This window comes from Pelodiscus sinensis, chromosome 14 (assembly GCF_052426305.1).
Source record: "Pelodiscus sinensis isolate ZL-2025 chromosome 14, ASM5242630v1, whole genome shotgun sequence".
In the NCBI taxonomy this organism is placed as follows: Eukaryota; Metazoa; Chordata; order Testudines; family Trionychidae; genus Pelodiscus; species Pelodiscus sinensis.
In genome coordinates this window covers 21,194,127-21,215,027 of record NC_143065.1, presented here as the reverse complement: position 1 = coordinate 21,215,027, position 20,901 = coordinate 21,194,127, and the positions used below count along the sequence as shown (strand labels likewise).

The window sequence follows — 20,901 nt, the reverse complement described above, 5'->3', positions numbered from 1 at the left end:
GTTCTCTTCTCTTCCAGGGCAGTCTGGATGATAATATCCAGACAAACGGAATCTTAGCTGCTTGGCCATTTCCAACACAACGTTCAATTACTATTATTTTGTTACATTATTTGCCATGAGATTTTTAAATGATATTTTAGAACAAATGTTAAACAAATGAAAATAAACAGTACCTTGCCATTTGCTTGTAAGCCTCTTCTGCCACAGCAAATATATGTGGATCCATATCCCCCATATTCTGCCCACTATATGCATGTATAATGGCATCCCCGTATATTGGCAACTGTTTATAGGGGTTCATTGCTACCAAAATTATTCCTATGAAAAAATCATAGTACAAAATCAGATGCATCATCCCATTTTCTACTAAATAAAAGGTAAGATACTGAAAACCAGCAATCACAGCTAAATTTCTGTGTAGTAACAATATTTGCATCTGAACTAATTGCCATTCATTCATTCATTCATTCATTCATTCATTCATTCATTCATTCATTCATTCATTCATTCATTTTCTTGGCATCAAGTAAAACATCACAAAAACATCATTCAGATCCCATTGTATTTTCAGTGGCAAAGATTTAAAAATTTTAGTTTAATAATTTACCCCAGACTCCAGGTTTGTCTTTACGTACCACTATAAGTGTAGATAAGTTTCGACTCCACAAAACGAACTTTAAGATTGTGTAGAACAGCAGGTTCATGGAGATAACTAAGTGCTGTGAGGTCATTTTCACCAACAAGTATGTCAGGATTTCGCAGAGGTGGCAAAGGTCCTGGATCTACAGGGTAATTCAATTCCTGTCAATAAAAGTTACATGGCACGCAGGTGTAAATACATATTGAACTTTTTGACTACTTTTGTCTGAACTGTTGCATGGATGATGGATCAGTACCTGATCTTGCATTCCATGCACACCAGTTAATTTCCAATCAAATCCATGGTCATTTTACTGCACAAGGATTGCATGATCCCTCAATGTTTCATAAAAAATAAAGGCTTACATCCTTTCTCTGTCATCATAGAATCGTAGAATCTTAGGGCTGGAAGAGACTTCAGGAGTCATCAAGTCCAGCCCTCTGCCCAAAGCAGGACCAATCCCAACTAAATCAACCCAGCCAGGGCTTTGTCAAGCTGAGACTTAAAAACCTCTAGGGATGGAGATTCCACCACCTCCTTAGGTAACCCATTCCAGTGCTTCACCACCCTCCTAGTGAAACAGTTTTTTCTAATATTCAACCTAAACCTCCCGCACTGTAACTTGAGACAATTGCTTCTTGTTCTGCTATCCGTCACTACTGAGAACAGCCTCTCTTCATCCTCTTTGGAACTTCCCTTAGGAAGTTGAAGGCTGCTATCAAATCCCCCCTCGCTCTTCTCTTCTGCAGACTAAATAAGCCCAAATCGCTCAGCCTCTCCTCATAGGTCATGTGCCCCAGCCCTCTAATCATTTTGGTTGCCCTCTGCTGGACCCTCTCCAATGCATCCATATCCTTTCTATAGTGGGGGGCACAGAACTGGACACAATACTCCAGATGTGGCCTCACCAGAGCCGAATAAAGGGGAAATATGTTGTACTGAAACATACTAAGTGTTTTTACATGATACCACTTCTATCAATAGAGAGCTCAAGAGATTTAAAGTAATCAGAAGAACTCTGCAGTAGTTCAAATGTAACTTAGGGATCGTGAGTGTAGCTGGACTGTCCTTTTGCCCAGCTGTCGGAATGGCCTGTTGGGGCTAAAGGGAGCTTGTCTTAAGTTACTCCCTAAAGATCTTTCTAACTTATCACAAGCCTTTGACTAGAAAGGGACCATAGAGATGAGATAAAGTCGCCATTTCTTTCCTCATCAAGTCCTGTGACAACATAGCTTGGCTGGAGCAAAAAATCTGGACCCTAATCTTCAAAGCTAAGCTCTGGGCTCTCTATGATCATGCCCTGGCATTACAGCTTCATTCTGTTGGAACAATGGAACTGTCACCCTGAAGAGTAAGGCACGTGTGCAAGGGAAGCAACCAGAATTCACTTACCAGACACCTAGAATGACTCTGGACCACTTTCCCTTTGAAAGAACATAACTCATCCCCCAATTTTTCAGACCTATGTTTCCTGCAATAACATTGCCTGTATCACTTTTTTTAAAAAGCAGTCCTTACAAAATGGGGAAAGGAAAGAAAAACATGGTAATCTCCTTGTCTCTCTCTCTCTCTATATATAAAAAAAATCTTGTGGGACAATAGCACGTCACTCTGCATCCCACAGGCTCCGCCCTCGCACGGCCTCCCTGCCCCAGACACTGTTCAGGGACCGGCAAAGCTGCCTGGCAGCCTGACCTGGGAAGATTCCACCTCCTAAAATGCTGCAGCCAGAGCTGAATGGGCAGGCCCCTTGGGAGGTGGAATCTGCCCAGGTCAGGCTGCCAGGTGGCTTTGCCGATCCCCGAACAGCGTCAAGGGCAGGGAGCGATTCCATCCAGAGCCTGGGCACTGCTCTGGATCAGCTTGCCGCAGGGAATGTAGCTGCGGCAGTATCACCACCATTGTTTGCAGGGGAGAGCCCAGGTAGAGGCTCTGCTGCAGTTAGATCTGGGGATGTTGGGGGCCTTCCCAGCAGCCAGAGGGCCTGAGGAGCCGTGTGGTAGCAGGCCCACAGGGGAAGCAGTGTGGGGCCTGGTGGCTGAGGGAAGGCGCTTGGGTGTGCGCTGAGCCATCCCTAGCAGCTCCCTGCTCCAGGGCTGGCCCACAACATTTTGGCACCTGAGGCAGAGCTCAAATGACTCCCCTCATCCTCCTCGCTTGGGCCAAAACTTTGAAAGTTCTCAATTCTCTCGGTCCTAGTGGCACCTTCCTCCCCCCCCCCCCGCCAAGTCTGGTACCTGAGGCGGCCGCCTTAGTTCGCCTCATGGTAAAGGCCGGCCCTACCCTGCTCAGGAGAAGCAACCACTGCACAATGTCCCCTTCTAGCAGCTGCCTCTGGTGAGTGACCACGTGCATAGGGCGGGCTGAGCTTTGGCTTGCTGCCCAGGGACAAGGACCACAAGGCCATGCTCCTCCCCGGCGGGTGCTCTCAGCACCCCCGGCCCAGGGAGCTGCTTCAGCTGCTGTGAGGCCCAGCGTGCAGCCCACTTACATGGGGAACAGAGGTAGGTTCTATGTCACCGGCCACCTGCCACCGCATCCTCTGCCGCACCCCAAGTGGCCACACCAGCACCGAGCCACCCCGGTGGAACCCGCCACTGAAGTGTGGCAACCCTGAGGCATCACAAACAGGAGGCCCAAGAGTGTTCACCGCAGCTGCCAACCTGGCTGAGTGGGGGGTAGGGTAGCGGGGAGGAGGGGTGCCTGTCTCTGCATGGTGATGCCCAGAGACCCCCCCCCTCACCACATGGCCCCCCAGCCCTCTTTCCATCCTCCATGTGTGTCCTCAGCCCCTCTCCTGCTCCCTCACAGACTCCCATCCCCCCTTCTCAACCTGGCATCCCAAAGGAACCCCCGCTCTCTGCCCCTCCCTCCAGCCTCTTTCTCTGCCTGCTTTACATTTCCTCTGCCCACAGACATCCCCCTTTTCTACTTCACAGCACCACAGCAATGGCACCTTCGCTGCCTCTTTTCTCCCGGCAGCTGCCCAGATCCGGCTGACATAGCACCTGGAGCAGCCCCTCCCCAGAAATTCCTGCATGTGCCCAGTGCGGTTTTTTTGCTGGTTAGTTTGCCTGTTTGTGGGAAGGGATAGGGTGTGCGTAGAGAGGGAGGAAAGGGGATAAGAGTGTATGTGGGAAAGGGCAGGGTGGTAAGGGGGGATGGTGGGAGTGAGGGGGATATAGGAATGGAGGCAGGAGGTGGGCAGTGTGGGGGTGCAGAGGGGAAGGGATTAGGGAAGGATGGAGGTGTAGGAATATGGAGGAAGAAAGGTGGAGGTAGGAATAGGCAGTGCGGGATGGGGAAGGGGAGGGGTTAGAGAGGATGGGTGGGTGTAGGAATGGAGTGGGGGTAGGAATGGCAGGAGGGGGATGGGCAGAGTGGATAAGGGGGGGTTAGGTAGAATGGAGGACAGATATGGGGCTAGGGATGGAAGGATGGGAATGGACTGTGGGCCATGGACTATTTTATCGGCGGATGGGGCAGGAGCAAGAAGAGTGTGGGCAGGGGGGCTGGCTGGCGATTGAAGGGCATGAGCAGGCAAGGTGGGCCGAGAGCATTTAGACAGAGAGGCCCATCCAGGGGTGTAGTAGGTGGGAGTAAAGAAGGGTGCAAGTGACTTGGGGCCATGGAGAGTGCATCTGGGCTCAGCACAAGATTAATAGGCCACGAAAGCAGCCAGCGAGACGGGGGTTGGCAAGTGTAGTACGCAGGGGGTGCAGGTGCCCTAGTGTTCACATAAGCAAATTTATAAACTGCACAGATACCAAGATGATGAGTGCTTCACTTCCATCTCTGTCCTTATGTAACCACACACCTACTGGGTGTGGTTCACTGTCCCATGTAGCGGCACTTAGACCACTTACAGAGAGAAAGAATGAGTGTGTAGTACAGCCTTAGATGAGAGCCAGCTGACTCTTAGCTTATGCTGCAGAGGCTCATGCACTAAGTTTGAGAAGTCTCAGGTTCTGTTCCACTTGTACCTCAGACAGCTGGACTCATAAAATCAGAAGAACATACAATATATTTCTCAATCTGGGGAAGTGTTCACGATGCACTTTGGAAAAAAGTAGTGTTGCACATTAGAGGTTCGCAACAGTGTGGTTCTACTGAATATTTATTACAAATCATGTACTAACGCAACGAGTTTACAAAAAAATTACAGACAAACTCCTCAGCTAACATCATAATTGGCACAGCTCCATTTTTCCTTGTCAGAGCACTGGGGCGTACACTGACAAGCACTGAATAATAGACTTAAGCTCTATACATTTTTACAGTTTTACATTGCTAAAAATCCCAAGATTGCAAGAAAGCCAAGAATATGGTACTAGCCACAGTAAAAACAGCATACAGGACTACCCAGAGCAATAATCTGATCCTGCATCATTTCATTAAATATTGAAATAACTAGGTTATTTTTTTCTTACGGTTCCGTCTTCTAAGAGTAAGTGAAGCACGCGGTCCCCTGTTGTGTAGTTCTTTGTGATTTCAGCAGACTGCCAAACTTCTTCTCTGTCAGGGATCCAAACCCTGTTGTACTACAACAGCAGAACAAGATAAACATTAACTCTAACGCTATTTATGGAACTGTCTACCTTAAAACACATTTTTCCAAGTATTTTTCTGAATGTGATCAAATGGTTACAATACAGGGTTGGGAGGCAGAACTTCTAAGTTTTATTCCTGGTTCCACTATGGACTTCTGGTGTTACTATGGGCAAATTCCTTGTGCTTTAACAGGGAAAAATGGTAATGTTTTCAGTGTCAAAGTATAGAGTGACTCATCTCTGACGCTTCAAACCCTAATTTTTACTATTGTATTTGTTGCTAGAGTTTGTTGCTCTGCTGTGTCATATCTTATTTAAAAACATATTAATCCAGAGCCTGAGTAAAATTTAAAGAAAGATTCAAAAGAATTCAAAAGAAAATATCCATTCAGTTGAAAAAAATTTAAAATTTGTAAAAAAGAGGTATAGAGTACAACCTCAATTATCCAAAGGTCTCAGAGGAACTGGCTCACCAGAGTTTCAAGTTAAGCTGGAACAGATAGCAGGAAGCAGAGCGAATACCAGGCTGCTCTCTGGTAATTCTGGCACTCTTACTTATGAACAATGATAAGAGAGTAAAATCATGCTTATGGCAGAAGCTCAAATTCTAAGGAGGATGAACAAATATCTCTACTACAAGTATGTAAGTATTAAGTCCAGGAATCTTATTCTGTAGGATTTGTATGATAACCTCCTTAAAACCACGTAAGGGGAGATTTAACTTGGGAAACATTTTGCAAAAAAAACCCCAAACAAACCAACCCTATTTAATTACTTTTATTATAATTCTGCAAAAGAAAACACCTATATAATTACTTTTCTTTTGATATGATTAAAGAACGAGCTCCACAGAATAATCTCTTCTGTATCTGAAGACCAACTTCAAAGCCTGCTGGCTGGTTTCCCTATTTACACAAGGCCATCTGGCTCAGCAGGAATCTTTCACGCTTTTAAGCATTTTAGCTCAGTCTCGGACTGAAAACATTCTACCCTCAAAGCATCTAAGGCTTGATGTGTGCTGCAGAACTGGATAGCTTTATGTGTTTAAAGAAACAAACAAAATTCTTTGTAGAAAAATTGTGAAATTTAATATTTATTGAAGTGTTCAGAGTGCCTCAAAGTAACATTGCTACTTCAGTGCAAAATATTAGCAGCATTTAACAACCTGTTTTGATACCTGCATATCTTAAATATGCTTTAGTCATGAGTCTAAGGGCTAAGCAGTACAGATGTTCCTCTATAAACACACATTTAAAGTACAAAACTTAAGTTATACAACAAAAGTGGAAGATGTGTGTCCAGCTGCCAGCATTACAGCACATATACACTCTGTCTCTCTCTAAACCAGTGGTTCTTAAACTTGCTCAAGACAAACCTTTCTATGGACCCCCAGCCAACCATCCATGATGACAAAATGCCTTCACCTATCTCTACATACCTTAAATAATAAATTATTCGTATTAGGCTGCTGGAGCATAAAAACGGAAATATGCTGCTATAACGTAAGAGGGCATATATAACTGGTAAGAAAGGAAATATTATCAATCAAAATCATTAAACAGATTAAGCGCTTTAACATTATCATGTTCATTTACCAAACTTCATTTGAAATACAGTAAAATGTTAATTTATGTCCAAAACAAAATATTTCAACATGGACTTTGCTTATCGCAGGGCGGGGAGCCTTTTTTGGATGACGGTCACTGACCCACAGAAAAACCAGTCACAGGCCCTATAAATGTTAGAAGAACTGCCACCCCAAACAAACACACAAACTAACCCAACAACCTCCCCTCAACTTTCACTGATATGGTCCCCAACTGAGATACCTCACTCCCCTTGCACCATGGGGGGAGGGGGGAGAAAGGGGAGAGGAAGGGCAGAGGTTCAGGAGCCAGATTAACTCTTTTGGGGTGCCAGGGCTAGTAGATTTTGCAGGCCCCCCCTAAGCTCTGGGGTGAAGCCACAAATGAGGGGATCATTTTGCAGGAGGGGACTGCTGGGGAATGGAATAGGGATGGGGGTGCAGGGTTTGGGCGGGAGGTGGGATGCATAAGGGGATGAGGGTGGGGGTACTGGGTGGGAGGACTGGCCAGGAGGTTGGGTGCAGGAGTGGGCTGAGAGTGGGTAGTCTGGCCAGGAGGTTGGGTGCAGATGTGGGCTAAGGGCCAGTTGTCTGGGGCAGGAGGTGGAGGTGCAAGATCTGGGCAAGAGGGAGAGGGCAGAAGCAGGGTGGGGGTATGGGGGTCTCAGTGGTAGGGTGTGTGTGTGAGGTAGGGTGGGGAGTCTGAGCATGAGGGGAATGGGGGCACTTACCTGGCTTCACACACCCCATTACTCCCAGGCACCATTCCCCACTGCTCCCATTGGCCATGGTTCCAACCAATGGGAGCAGTGGGGAAAACCTTCAGCCGGGGGGAGGGAGAGTTGCAGTGCATGGAGCCGTTTCTTCCCCCCATGAGCTGAACCCTGTTCACAAGGCTGGAGGTTCTCTCCCCTTGCAGCAGGTAGTGCATTATTTCAAAATGTGGTGCTGTGTAGACATGCCAAATTTCAAAATACTCTATTTCTAAATTCAATCAAGTTAAGATATGCAATTTGCATAGAGCAAATTGCGTATCTTCTTTCGAGTTTAAATACACCCTAAAAGAATAGAGTCTCAAAAGATGCCTCTAGGGTAGGGATCATCAAGCTCCTTTTATAAATGGGATAACTGAGACCGAGAAAAGTTTTATCTCAAGAAGCTATGTGGCAGTGACAAAAATAGGTTCTTGGGGTTCTATTTTCCTGCCACAGGATAAAACTTCCATTGAAGCCAATGGGAGCTCCTATATTTATATCCTGCAGCAGATTTGTCCATTTTCTACAGGTTGGACCTCCCTGATCTAGCACCCTCGGTCCCAGATGAGGGATTTTGTCAGAACAGGGGAGGTCTATCTGGCTTCCCCGCTACCAACTCCCCCACCCCTGGACCAGCATTCCGGCTCGCTCCCCCCCCCTTTCCAGCTAAGCTGGGGCAGCCCAACTCGAGCCCAGATCCCAGTGTTCTGGTCTCCTACCCTACTGGGCAGCCCCACTGCTGCACACCAGGCTCCCCTGGTCCTGCTGGGCAATCCGACTGCAGTGCGCTGGGCTCCCGGCTGTGAGCCAGGGAGCCCAGCTATGTGGAGCCCAGCTGCCAGCCCTCTACCAGGACACTCTGGTCCTGGAACATCCGTGGTCTGGATGTTGCCAGATCAGAGTGTTTCGGTGTGCAGACAGGTTGAACCGCACGCTGTGCTTTTTGCCTTTAAAGACCACCCACCCTGTCTCGCAGCTTAAAAAAGAGAAATAATACAAGGATTACCCTTTATTTTAATAGGCCACCATACATGACCATTAGATTTCCCCAGGGGAAACCAAATGCAAATGTTGAAAATCAATATAACTGTATGAATTTGAATAAGGATCAACACTGATTACAACTTTGATATTCTGAACTCAGTGGTAAAACTTCATTGACTTCAATAGGACCAACATTATCCTGATACTTTTTTCCTCCTGCAACTCTGGATAGAGTGGTTTGGCTGCATAGTTGCCATGTGCCCAGGCCATTTATTTCCCACTGTTTGTGCATTCCTTTTTTTCCCTCCTCTTTTGTAGCTGTGACCCTTAGGAGAGCCAGGTGGGTTGAATACTTTCTAAGTTCCAAGCTGTTTTAGAGGCATCCAAACTTTCAAAGGACCACTAATGGGAATACTCTCTAAAAGGTGGGCCACAAGGTATAATGACGGTCTGACACCATTTTTGCTTCTCTGTGATATATTTTTTCAAAGGTCTGAATTTTCCCCTTTTCAAGTCACTTTTCCAGGTCTCAGGAATAGCTGGTATGAGACTATATGTAGTGCAAGGACTTCTTTGTAGCCACTTATTTGCTCTCACAATTTCAGTTTTTTAAAAAGGTAATTATCTCGCTTTTATGCTGCCAAAGAAAACCTCAACAATGTGAACTGAGAGTAAATGAAGAAGAGATAAATTTGTAGAGAACCTGGAAAAATATCTCTGTGTAGTGCTCCATTCATCTCAGTGAAGGTCTCCATTCATCTCAGTGAAGTGTTCACTCAGATGCCCATTGATTATCATTTAAAGAAAGGGAGGGTCACAGATCTGCATCTTTAGTAGCCAAAAATAGATGGGGTTTGACAGTATTCTCTCTATTTTTTCCATCCATGTGTGGAACATATTTTGTTATGTGCATCAAAGCTTGTGTGGATATGCACCACCAGTAGAAATGCATGCTGCTGGTGCTCTGTTAATCAACCTGAGTGGTATTTGTATTTCTCCTGGGCAGCCACCCAAGCACTCAGCTTGCAGGGAACACTGGTGCTTGAGACTTCTTTTCCTCTCATCAGGTGGTATCCAAGAGACTACCAGAATGTATGGACATACTGAATCCCAATAAACAAGGAGCAAACTCAAGGAGTCTCATGGAAACTACAATATTTTGAGTGTCTGCAGAATCTTGTGAGTAGCATCTTATTTTGGTGACTCGCATGGGGCAAAGCTTATTTTGTGGGTGAAGCTCAGAGGAATACCACCATCTTTCCTTCCAACCACTTCCTGCCAAATTTGACCCTTAACCATCATCAAGAATCTTGATGGTATTGCACACATCAGTCAGTTAACACCATTCAAGATTTCCAATGCCCTTCATCACAGTCCATCTGATGATGCCCTCAAAATAAGGAACATTTTGCATGTTATTCAGAAAATATGAAAAGTCACAATGGCCTTTCCCAAGCAATTACAAACCACAGTCGTGAAAATATTTTTGCTTAGGTAATCAAAGATAACCCCCAAATCAAGTTACCAATACATTTTATACCAAAATAAAAGTTATTTGATAAGATATAGGAAGAAGAAATTGTAACTATGTCCTTGTCTTGAAATACTAAACTAGACTTTGCTTTTTATCTTTGCTATATATGCTGAATTCATGGGTATTTAAGATATTTGTTGCATGCATATTTATATATGCTATAACAAGCATATTAATAAATGTTATTTTAATCAGACCAATAGTATCATAAGCAAACAGTCTAGCCTAGTTCTTGTGAGATCATACGTGAGAGACTAAACTGTGCTTACTCATGTAAAGGGGAAAAAATGTGACCAAAGTAACTACATTTCAGAAAATGACCCTGCATTTCTAGGTGCCTCCATTGGTAAATGTAACCAGCCAGCTTCAGGCTGGTTTAATTGAACCCTACCTTACAAGTAAACATAGAGAGTTTACTTATTCTCTTTTAAAGCTACACCCATTCTTCCCCCGCCTGCATGACACCATGCTAGAGACTACGATAGAGTTTGTTCTTATAACCTCTCAAAAATAATTTTAGCCACTCAGAAAGAATTCCTTATGTGAAAGAAATATAATGAATAAATACAGTCAATCCAGAGATCTAAACGTAGTATGTATTATGGTAAAACAGAGATACTCAATTATAAATTAGTAATATGCAGGCACAATGTTTACCCTGGTTATTTAAACAGAAAGTTCATTATTTACCATGACATTAGAGAGACAGGGAGAAACAGGAAGTAAATAATATAAAAAATTCAGTTTACATTTAGAAGAATAAATTTCCCCTTTACATTCATCAATGACCAATTATATTTAAAGATTATCTCAAAGATGAGAGCTGATATTCTGCATTTCAAAGTGTTTGTCAGAATTGTCTGAATGACAGGTTTTGCTTGTTGCCACCTCTGCATAAACAATACCTTATACACTCCCTCTTCCTCCTCTTCCCCCCTCAATATCACAAGTGTCAAATAAAAGCCCTCTCCCATAATGCCACCTTTGGAATTTTAAAGCCTACTTAGTTTTACTTTAATTCACATATATGATATCTGATACACTGTATATCCTTGGAATGAATTGCATTAACATGATCAAACAAATTAAAATATACACCACTGTATATATCAGTGTTTCTGGCCAAAGTGACTTCAACCTAAAGTTTCTCTTCTGACTGTATGTAATCAATCTATAATTCTTCTATTCTGTACTGAAACATGAAGAGATTAAATATTGTTCAGAAACTGTGTATTAACTTTTCTTTTTCAAATTACATAAAAATGTTAATTGCATTCTTATGTGTCCTATTGCACTCTATTCTGATATTACCTTTATGCTACTCCTTAGAGGATTATTATATTTTGTCTCATTAGTTATGCTGTTAGAATTGTCTATACATATCTGGCTACCACACTTTTTGTTGTTGATGTTCATAGTCTGAATAACAAATAAAATATGTGCTATTTTTAACAACAACAAATAAAAATATGATTTTTTTTAACAAATGGTGCTGGATTATAGCATGGATAAAGCTAAAGACTAACACGATATGTTTTAGATATGCGGAAAGGTGCACTTCTACCTGGCCCTGAAGTGGCTGAGGGGAGCGAGGGACTGAATGAATATTCTAAGCTAAAGCTTCCATTGGCTTCCTACTGTATTTGTCTTATCTATGGCTGTTGGCCTTATTTTGCAAACACTTATGTGTCTGCTTTACTAAATCAACTGAATATTTAAAAAGTGTCATCAAATATTAAGTCTTATTCTTTTTTTAACCTTAACAATGTAACAAGTAAATAAACATGGGCTAAGTAGAAATATCCAGAGCTCCTGATATAGCCAGGTTAAAGATCTTTCTATAGAGACTGATTGGAAAATAACCAAACATTCAAAAATAATTTATCTTGTGATATTTAAGCCTCCTCATTAGCCCACTGAAAACTGTTACAAAAACATTTAGCTATAGCTTTTCAGTATAATGTATTATACACCACTTGGAAGGAAAGAGTTATCAATATTTAATGATCTAGGGAGGTCAAAACCTGCTTATGTTTAAAATTATGAGAATTTAGAGCAATTCTGTTGGCTGCAATGGAGTTACTCCAAATTTATCACATCAACATAAGCAGGTACAGCTCTGTATTAGGAAGAGAGAATTTTCCATACAGGATCAGACAATTGGCCACATAAAACCCAGTTTCCTAGCCCACTACCACCCTTGGTCAGTAATATACTTGTGTGACTCATGCACTGGTAGCCCTAGGAAGAATCCTTAGGTGAAATTTCATGGCTCATGCACAGGTAGCCAGGAAGTTTCAGCCAAGGATTCCTTCATATGGGGAAGAGGTAAATCCTTACAAAACTGGATCTCCTAGATTTCTGTTCTACTTGCTGTCTCCAGGGCAAAGCAAACTCCACTGGACCTGAGAACTGACCCCACAGTATGCAAATGTAACATGATCATAATGATAATAAACACTCAGCACTTGCAGAGTACTTTTCTCTAGATATAAAGCAGATTAGAAAGGAGGATAATGTTTACAGATGGGGAAAGGAAAGCACAGGGAAGTGGAGTGACTTTGCCAAACCTCACTTTAGTGGGAACAGAAGCCAGATCTCATGATTCATAAAAGTCTTTCACTTCTGTTTCATTATTATTGCTTAGTTGAAGCCCTATACAATTGTGTAAATGTTTGGGTTTATTTATTAAAGCAATTCTGCAGGCAGCCAAACTTGAAGCATCATCCAGACAGAATAATCAGACCCTTTCTAAGTGATGCTATATCCTTATTTTACCAGTTTCATTTGAAATAATTTTTATAGAATTAACAGATTACTGCTAGCCCTATACTGTTCCAGGATAGAAGTAGAACCATAGCTAGTTATTGGGTGAAAATCGTGACTGGGGGAAAAAACCCCAATGATTTCTTCTTTAACCTTTTTTATCTCAACAACCTCCCATAAATTCAGGGTGCATTAATTTCTGGGAAAATCTCACTATATTTGCTGCTTTTCTTAATGCCTCAGTTCCTGGAGCCCCGTGAGTACATGAGAACTTTAGCTTTCGTTCAAAAATGAGGGGGTAGGGGGAGAGAAGAGAGGAGGAAAGAATTCTGGCTCCACTGAAGTCAATAGAAAACTTCCCATGGACTTCAAAAGGACCAGGATTTCCTCCTACTTTTCCAGCCATCATAGGTGTAGAGAAAAGCTCGCACAAAAGAACAGGAGGCAGAGCCAAAGACCCCGAAGGGGAGTGGTTTTGCTTTTCATCCCATGGGAGGGGGGGGGAGGAGACGGGCTAATCTTGTCTCTGACGGGTTGGGGCTGGCAAGGCGGAACTTTTGCTCTGTGCCCCGACGCAAAGTATCACCCCAGTGAGGGGCGCGGGGACAATTTCGGGGGGGGGGGACAATGATGATGGAAGCAAACCAACCCCCATGTGTTTGTAATCACTGCTCCAAGCCAGGGGGCAGATCAGCCCCGCACCCCTAAACCGGGCCGCCTGCCCCCGCAGCCCCCCAGCCCCGAGCGGTCTCGGTGGCCCAGACACATCCGGCTCGTCCTGCCCGCGCCGGAGCTTTCCCCTCCGCCCGTCCCCAGCGCGGCAGGTGCGCCAGGGAGCCCGGGGCCCGCGGGGCAGGGGAGGGGCGGCGCGGCGGGGGCTCCGCAGCCCAGTCGGGCTCACCTGGGTGTAGAGCTCGGCCAGCGCCATGGGGCCGCTGCTCCGCGCGCGGGGAAGGAGCCGGGCTCGCTCCGCAGCTGGCAGCTCCCGGGCGGGGGCGGCGCGCCAGGTGTGTCCCGCCCGCGCGGGGTGGAGCCGAGCTGCCACTGGACCTCAGCCTCCCCCAGGACCGAGACTAGCCCCCTCCCCCGCCTGCCTCACACACACCCGGGGGCAGGGGCCGCTTCCCTGCCTCGGGCTTTCCCCAATGGGTCACAAACTGTCACCCTGCTACAATGGGAGCCACTTAAAATTAATCTCCTAGAACTGGAAGGGCCCTTGAAAGGTCATTGAGTCCACTCCCCTGCCTCCACAGCAGGACCAAGTACCACCCCTGACAAATTTTTGCCCCAAATCCCTAAACGGCCTCCACAAGGACTGAACACACAACCTTGGGTTTAGGAGGCCAATGATCAAACCACTGAGCTATCCCTCCCATTGTTTGAGGGATGAGTTTGGTTCCAGGGCTCTCTCAGCGCCCCCACCTATACAAATAGGTCAGATCTAGGTCCCTTTCTCACCAGTACACTTAGTGGGGATGGAGTCTGCCTGCATGGACCATGGTCCAACCTATGTCCCTCTAATAATATTTTCTATCCATGTGTGGAATCAGTTTTATTTGCACTGAGGCATGTGCAAATGTGTACCACTTGTAGAAACCCATGCTACTGACTGTGGACACTCTGCTAATCAGCTGGACCACATTTGTCTCTCTCCTGGGTGGTTGTCCCAGCCCAGAGATTACAGGGAACATTGCCCCAGTAGGGCTAGAGCACGTGCAAGGGACTGGGTATGCAATAGTGTTGCACTTTGGAGAAGCAAAATGTTTTACCGTAGATTGACCCTTGTGGTGCAGATTTCCATGTGTTAGCTGGAATAGTGGTTAACATGGTGCTCCTAAACTGGGCTGGAAAACCAGAAGAGAGGTGTCCATACAGTTTGCGCCCAAGATGTTGTTCAAAGATGATCAACACCCCTGCCTGATTGAATAAAGTTGTAGCTAAGGCACTATCTATTTTGCTGGAATTGAGGCAAATTCTCAGTCTATGGCCAATCACCAACATATTTGCTCTGGTGTATCCCAAAGACAATCAAGAAAAGTTGTAATCAGCACCAATAGCTTACCCTGATGTCTAGCAATGGGAATAAATATTGGCTTACTATCAGTACTAATGGGCTCATTGGTGCAGCTATATCAGTGGCTGCAATTGGGGCAAATCCCCAGTCTAGATGTGGTCTAATATGGTTTGGTGTTTCTGTAATTGACGGGATGCTACAGATTGCAGAGTTTTCCTAGGGGAGGAGAGAAGTCCCCTCCCTGAATTTTTTTTCAGAGCTGTAGGGAAAAAAAGCTCTGAATGTGAATGATTTCCCTAGGATTATAAATATAACTTATAAAAAGTTACTGTATAGATGGGGGAAGTGAACACTTCTTTTTCTAGGTGCTCTACAGATAAAGAAGACTCTCTCATATGAAGCCACCAACTCATCAAAGTTACAAAAGTGACATGAAATTGCAAAATCAATAGAAGAACACACAGCAGCAAAGGAGCTGGTTTATAAATAAAGATCAAAACTAGTGTGATATTATTCTTCACTTAAGACAAGAGTATTTCTTGAAAAAGGGACCACAAGCCTACCTGGCTGAGGAATGCTGATGAGCAATGTGAGATATGATAATAATTACTGAAGTATGTTCTAAAATGTATTTTATTTTATTTGACATGCAACCATTTGTTTCCAGTAATTTAACTTGCTACTTCTTGAAGCTCTGTATGTTGTTAAATAAACTTTTGTTTTCACTGCAAACACATCCAAGTGGTGCGTGTTAACCAGAGTGATGATCCTGAGGCGAAAATGGTAAGCCGGCAGGAACTGGCTCTTTGGGAGCAGCAGGTTATATGAATTCAGTGAGTACTCAGTGGACCAGGGGTTGCTCAGACCATAGGGACACTTGGAGGGCCCGAGTGAATCTATCACTACCCTGTAGAGAGGGAGATGGACCTGAATGGGGAGTGGTTGTATTGCCCATAGCTATTGGGATTGGGGAGTTGACCCCTAGCAGTCAGTGACAAGGCTTATTCACAGCCTAGGGAATCTCCAGGAGCATCACAGTTGGTCGGATACACTAAGGTCTTTAAGATATTGAAGTCCCACAAAGAACACCCCAATTTGGTTTTTGATGCTGCAGAAGTATGTTAAAGAGCAGGGGTGGGCAATACTTCTTGACAGGGGTCACTCCAAGAATTTGGAAAGTGGTCGAGGGCCACACTCTTCCATATTAATGGAGGAGGTGCATGGTCTGGGATGGAGGTTAGGTGCAGAAGGGAGGGAGTTTGGGTGAAGATGGCAGTTGAGACCTGGCGCACTGGACTAAGGTGCAGGGGGTTGGATTATGACCTAGCGCAGGGAATTGGGGTACAGGAGAAGGAGCAGGGGTTTGGGTTGTGAGCTAGGGCAGGAGGGGACTGTGATCTGGGGCAGGAGACTGGGTGCCAGATTTGGGAAGGGGTATGGTTGTGGGAAAGGAGCAGAGGATTTGAGTATATGGAGTAAGGGGGACAGAGGGCTGGGGATGGGAGAGGCTGGGGTGCCAAAGGGAGGCCGTGGCCAGGGACTTAGCAGCCATCGGCCCGTTCCTGAATCAGCCTCCCTGCCTGCCCCGTCCCTGCACAGGCCACAGCTATGTGCTCTGTGAATAACTAGGAGCCCCTTGTGCTATGTGGCTGCCTGTTATTGAAACTCCTAAAGCCTTGCCGCCTTCCCTCCGGGCTCAGTTTTTAAAGTGAAACCGTCCCACGGCTACATTTCTGAGTGGCGTGCAGGTGGGCAAGGCAAGCAGGGAAGCCTGCTTGGGGTTCCCCCACAGTATCCGTGGGCCAGATCCGGTGGCTTGGCGGGCCGGATTCGGCTCTCGAGTCTTATTTTGCCCAGGCCTGTTCAAGAGTCTGCTCCTCTCTCTTGTAAATTAATGTTTTAGAATGTTCAGGGTACAAAAGTCCATGTTTTCGTTTAATTTTCAACCTTAGTTTTCTTTTTTTAATTATTATCATTTGTTTTCTGTGCACTTAGAAATAGTAGCATGTTAACATACTGACAGAATTGCTTTCTGTAAAATAAAAGACACTCATATATTTACAACATGGACATGAATCAACCGCCATTTCAAGTCAATAGAAAGATTGCTGATGGCTTCCATGGAGGTTGGATTGGACCTCATTTGAATATCTGTACTTTAATTATTCACAACAAAACAAAAACAACAACAGAATTAACAGCTGTAGAGTTGTTTTTTATTTGGACATTTTTCAGTGACAGCTAATAGGATACAGTGTTTATGATGCACACATTTACTAAGTACAACATCAGACACTACTACATTTCAAAGCGTATGTCTTTCTGATATTGTTTTGATTTTCATTAATGTACCATGGTGGTATAAAGTGAAAACCTGTTTACAGGTATTTATTTAATCAGATGAATTATCAGCATCTTAAACAAAAGTAATTCTCAGAATTCCTGTATGGTATTTTGAAATGTGTTCAATTTTACATCCTAGATGATGTAGTCCTTCAGCTTTCAAATGCTGGTGTTTCCAGATATGGAGCAACTGTTAACGGATTAAAAAAACAACTTTTCAAAGATGACGTATACCCTATCTTTTTAATTTGGTCTAATTTGGTCGACTAGCTTTATCATATTTTAATAAAGCAAAATTATTTAAGCACATTCAAGTTCTATCTAGATTCAAGCCTGGGTAGCAATTTGTTAAAATTTGGATAGAAGATTATGTTGCAAAAGGCAGAGCAAAATAATCCCTGGTCTAAAACTATACCTAACTCAATGAGGTAATTCTTGTGCAACATTTTTAGAATGGTCATATATGTCAAAGGGGACATTGACAAATTAATAATGTCCAGCATCCAACAGAATCTACTATACCAATAGATAATAAATTAAAATATAAAAGTTATGTCCACATTAAAAGAGCATTACCATGATTCAAAGGAAAAAATAAGTTGTTAAAAGATGTTTACGTTTTTTTCTGTAGTTATTTAGAGACTTTAAACCTAAAAAGATAAATATTTTATATCATAAATCAACATTAAAATTCTTACTGCTGAAAAGCACACGCAAAATACTGTTGTGTAAATCCTCAGATGAATTACCAAGTACACATCTACTTCAACTTAGAAATATTTTCCTTCAAAACATGTGAAGCAGCATACACTTTTAATGTGATACAAATGTAACACTACTCAAACCCAGTGAGTTTAAGAATAATACCTATAAACAACAAACTACTACTTTAAGGAAACAGACAGAGTAAGGCTTTATACAGGTAAACAAATTTTAAAAACAAAATTTTTTAAACAAATTTTCATAATTGTGTTTAAGTAGTAAATATATGTTCTGATCTACAGTATAAATATACTGTTGTGCCAGTTTTTATTAAAGAGGAGAAAAAAAGTTTCTATTTTTCTAAATGTTTTCACCTATTTCCTGCTCTTACACTCTTACTCAATATCAGGGTTTTTCATGAAATATTAACAAGTGCAGTACTTCCTGAAATTTTGAAAGATTAGTATACCCCACCATATTAAATTATACTGTGTTTGGAGCCAGTATATATTATCCTTGTCCTCAGAGATAAAGTAACAAACATATTTGGATGAAGTGCTTTTGGTTTACTTTGCATATGAAAATAATTTAAATAATTTAACAAAGATCATCCAAATTAAATATGCAATGCTTACTTGTAGGTACCTGAATGTATCAGTAGTGAGCTGTCAAACACAAAAAATGGGCATACACTTTTGAAAATAAAAAGGCATGAGCATTTCAAAATGGTACTGACAAAAGATCTAGCTTTCTCTTTATTATACATATTATCAGTCACCATACATAAGGTGCATGTTTACATCTCAAATAAAACTGAAATGTATTGGTCAGCTCACTTGATAGCAAAATTATTCTGCAGGTTTGCAAGGGAATTGACTAGTACCAGAACATTGTAAAAGTATACATCCAGAATATTTTTCTGATCTTTTAAAGAAACAAATGTTCATGCTAAGTTGCTAATTTGCACGATACATTAAAATATTGCACACTACAATTTTGTAATGCATAACTTTTTCACATGTATATTTGCTCTATACATCACTGACAGTATTTTAAAATTCAGAAACAGAGTGTTGACCAAGGCATCTGACTTAACTGTTGTGTATTCTGAAATAAAAATTCCACAGTGGAGCAAATCTGAGGAGTAACAAGAGGAAATATTCTTTCTGATTGGAAGTACAGTGGTTAAAACAACTGTAATTTGTCATTGTGTATTCTGGATCTTACAGAACACTTTATAGATTTTTTAAAAGTATTTTTCTAGCATGAAATAACCCTTTTGTTAAATAGGTTTATGAACTATGTGGATAGATTCACAAATTGCATAATTTTAATTACTCCCTTCCTAGTCAGTGTTTGTTGTATATTTCCTAGAGTCAATAGATAGAATAATAAAGGTATTGGCCTACTGAAGGAATTTCCCCTTTCCTTCTAGGTATTTTGAAAATACATCTTAAAGAGTACCATGGATGATACTGAAAAAGATATACAATGGATGATATTGAAAAAATACAATGCCTTTTCCGGGGACTAAAATTGGACAAAGGAAAAACCCTGACCAACTACAAAAATGTGAAATAAATGTTATAATCATGACTGACTTTTGTTCATTTTATCACAAGACAAATATTTTAGTAAACTTTTAAAGAAAACGATAATCTAACTTCCAGTGTGCTGCTACTTGTGCTTAGTTACCATTTTTCCTTTCCAGGTGATATTTGTTGACATTTGCATAAATCCAGTTAAAGGAACGGATTGCACTGGATTGTAAACAAAGTTGATAATAAAAAGTGAACTCTCTTATTTTAGTGCCTAATAAAGGATACAGTCATATATTTTAAAGAACACAATACTCAGCAGCAGTTTAATATGCTTAGTAAACCACAGTCCTAACAAATGAACACCTATGTTATACCGCATCGTAAGCCAAAAGACTTTAATAATACTTCATAATTTATGTCAGGGCTGACATAAATAAGGAAGCTGTTTAACAAATTATTTTATATATTGCCAGTTTGCTATGTTTAAATTGTCAAAAACTGTAATGGACAAACAGGTTTCTACATGACGATGTATTCTACTACACAATGCCTTACTTTTAGTCCTCTGCTTAAAGTATTGCATCTGTCCTTATCAGTCTTTCCTTATGAGAAGAGTGTGTATGGATTTTAAATGTACACTATTTAAATATGTTACTAAAGATCTAAAAATGTTTCTAGGCATCTGAAGACACAATTTTTGCCCAAGCCCCATATTCATATTCAGGAAACCTAACAATCAGTACTGTGTCTACATGAAAATAATGGCCTATACAAATGCACATGTTTCTACCAGCCTTCCAGTTGTGGTATGGTTATGTAGATTTCCAGCTACTCATACTAAAAATCTGGGAATATATAGTACTGTCCTCTCAAAAACGTATTTTCAGTGGCTCACTATATGTTAATGGATTCAGATTTCAGGCAATGGACTTATTGTCAATAGCTGACAAGTTCATCCTTGGTTCAAACACGTGAGATGAATGCTAGGCCCAAGCTGGCTGGAATTTGAATGGTTTCTAATGCAAGAGAGGATGGATTAAATGGAAAAGTAACAGGAAAGATGTGTTTAGCATCCATTAGCAGCTGAGGGGAGTCTTTCCTGTCTCGTAAACGCATCTACAAAAGATAAGAAATCGGTTAATACTTCATCTCGCAACAAAGGCAGATAAAAAATAATCATGTAGCATTTCAGTTTAGTACCATGCTTTATAAAAAAAACCATGGAAGCTTATAATCAGTTATATTTGATCTTCAGTTATCACTACTTTGTGGGCTTTAAACATTCTCTTGAGAAAGAAAATATTAAAGAGAAAACCTGAGTTTTTGTTAAAAGTAAGAATTTTTTTAAGCTTGTCATACTAAATCTTTCAACGCCAGTAAGTACAGAATATATATAAATGTATTTGGCAGCTTGATTGGGACCTTTTGTAACAGTTGTACACACCTTTTTTTCATAACAAAATCTGAAGAGACATTTAGATTTTCTA

At 42.3% G+C, this 20,901-nt stretch overlaps 2 protein-coding genes across 12 annotated transcripts in view; both read right to left on the bottom strand.

The window, feature by feature from the left end:
- Positions 1-13,846, bottom strand: part of MYO5C (myosin VC) — a 73,049-nt gene extending 59,203 nt beyond the window's left edge. For both annotated transcript variants that reach the window (XM_075897256.2, XM_075897258.2), the window contains exons 1-4: positions 13,716-13,846; positions 5,071-5,181; positions 636-801; positions 174-318 (exon numbers count right to left, since the gene is read on the bottom strand). In XM_075897256.2, the coding sequence (XP_075753371.2) occupies positions 174-318; positions 636-801; positions 5,071-5,181; positions 13,716-13,742 (449 nt within the window). In that variant the 5' untranslated portion in view covers positions 13,743-13,846. The remainder of the gene's footprint in view (positions 1-173; positions 319-635; positions 802-5,070; positions 5,182-13,715) is intronic.
- A 3,176-nt stretch (positions 13,847-17,022) lies between these two features.
- Positions 17,023-20,901, bottom strand: part of MYO5A (myosin VA) — a 186,419-nt gene continuing 182,540 nt past the window's right edge. For all 10 annotated transcript variants that reach the window (XM_075897261.2, XM_089782019.1, XM_089782021.1 and 7 more), the window contains one exon: positions 17,023-20,530. In XM_075897261.2, coding sequence (XP_075753376.2) covers positions 20,378-20,530 — 153 coding nt within the window. In that variant the 3' untranslated portion in view covers positions 17,023-20,377. The remainder of the gene's footprint in view (positions 20,531-20,901) is intronic.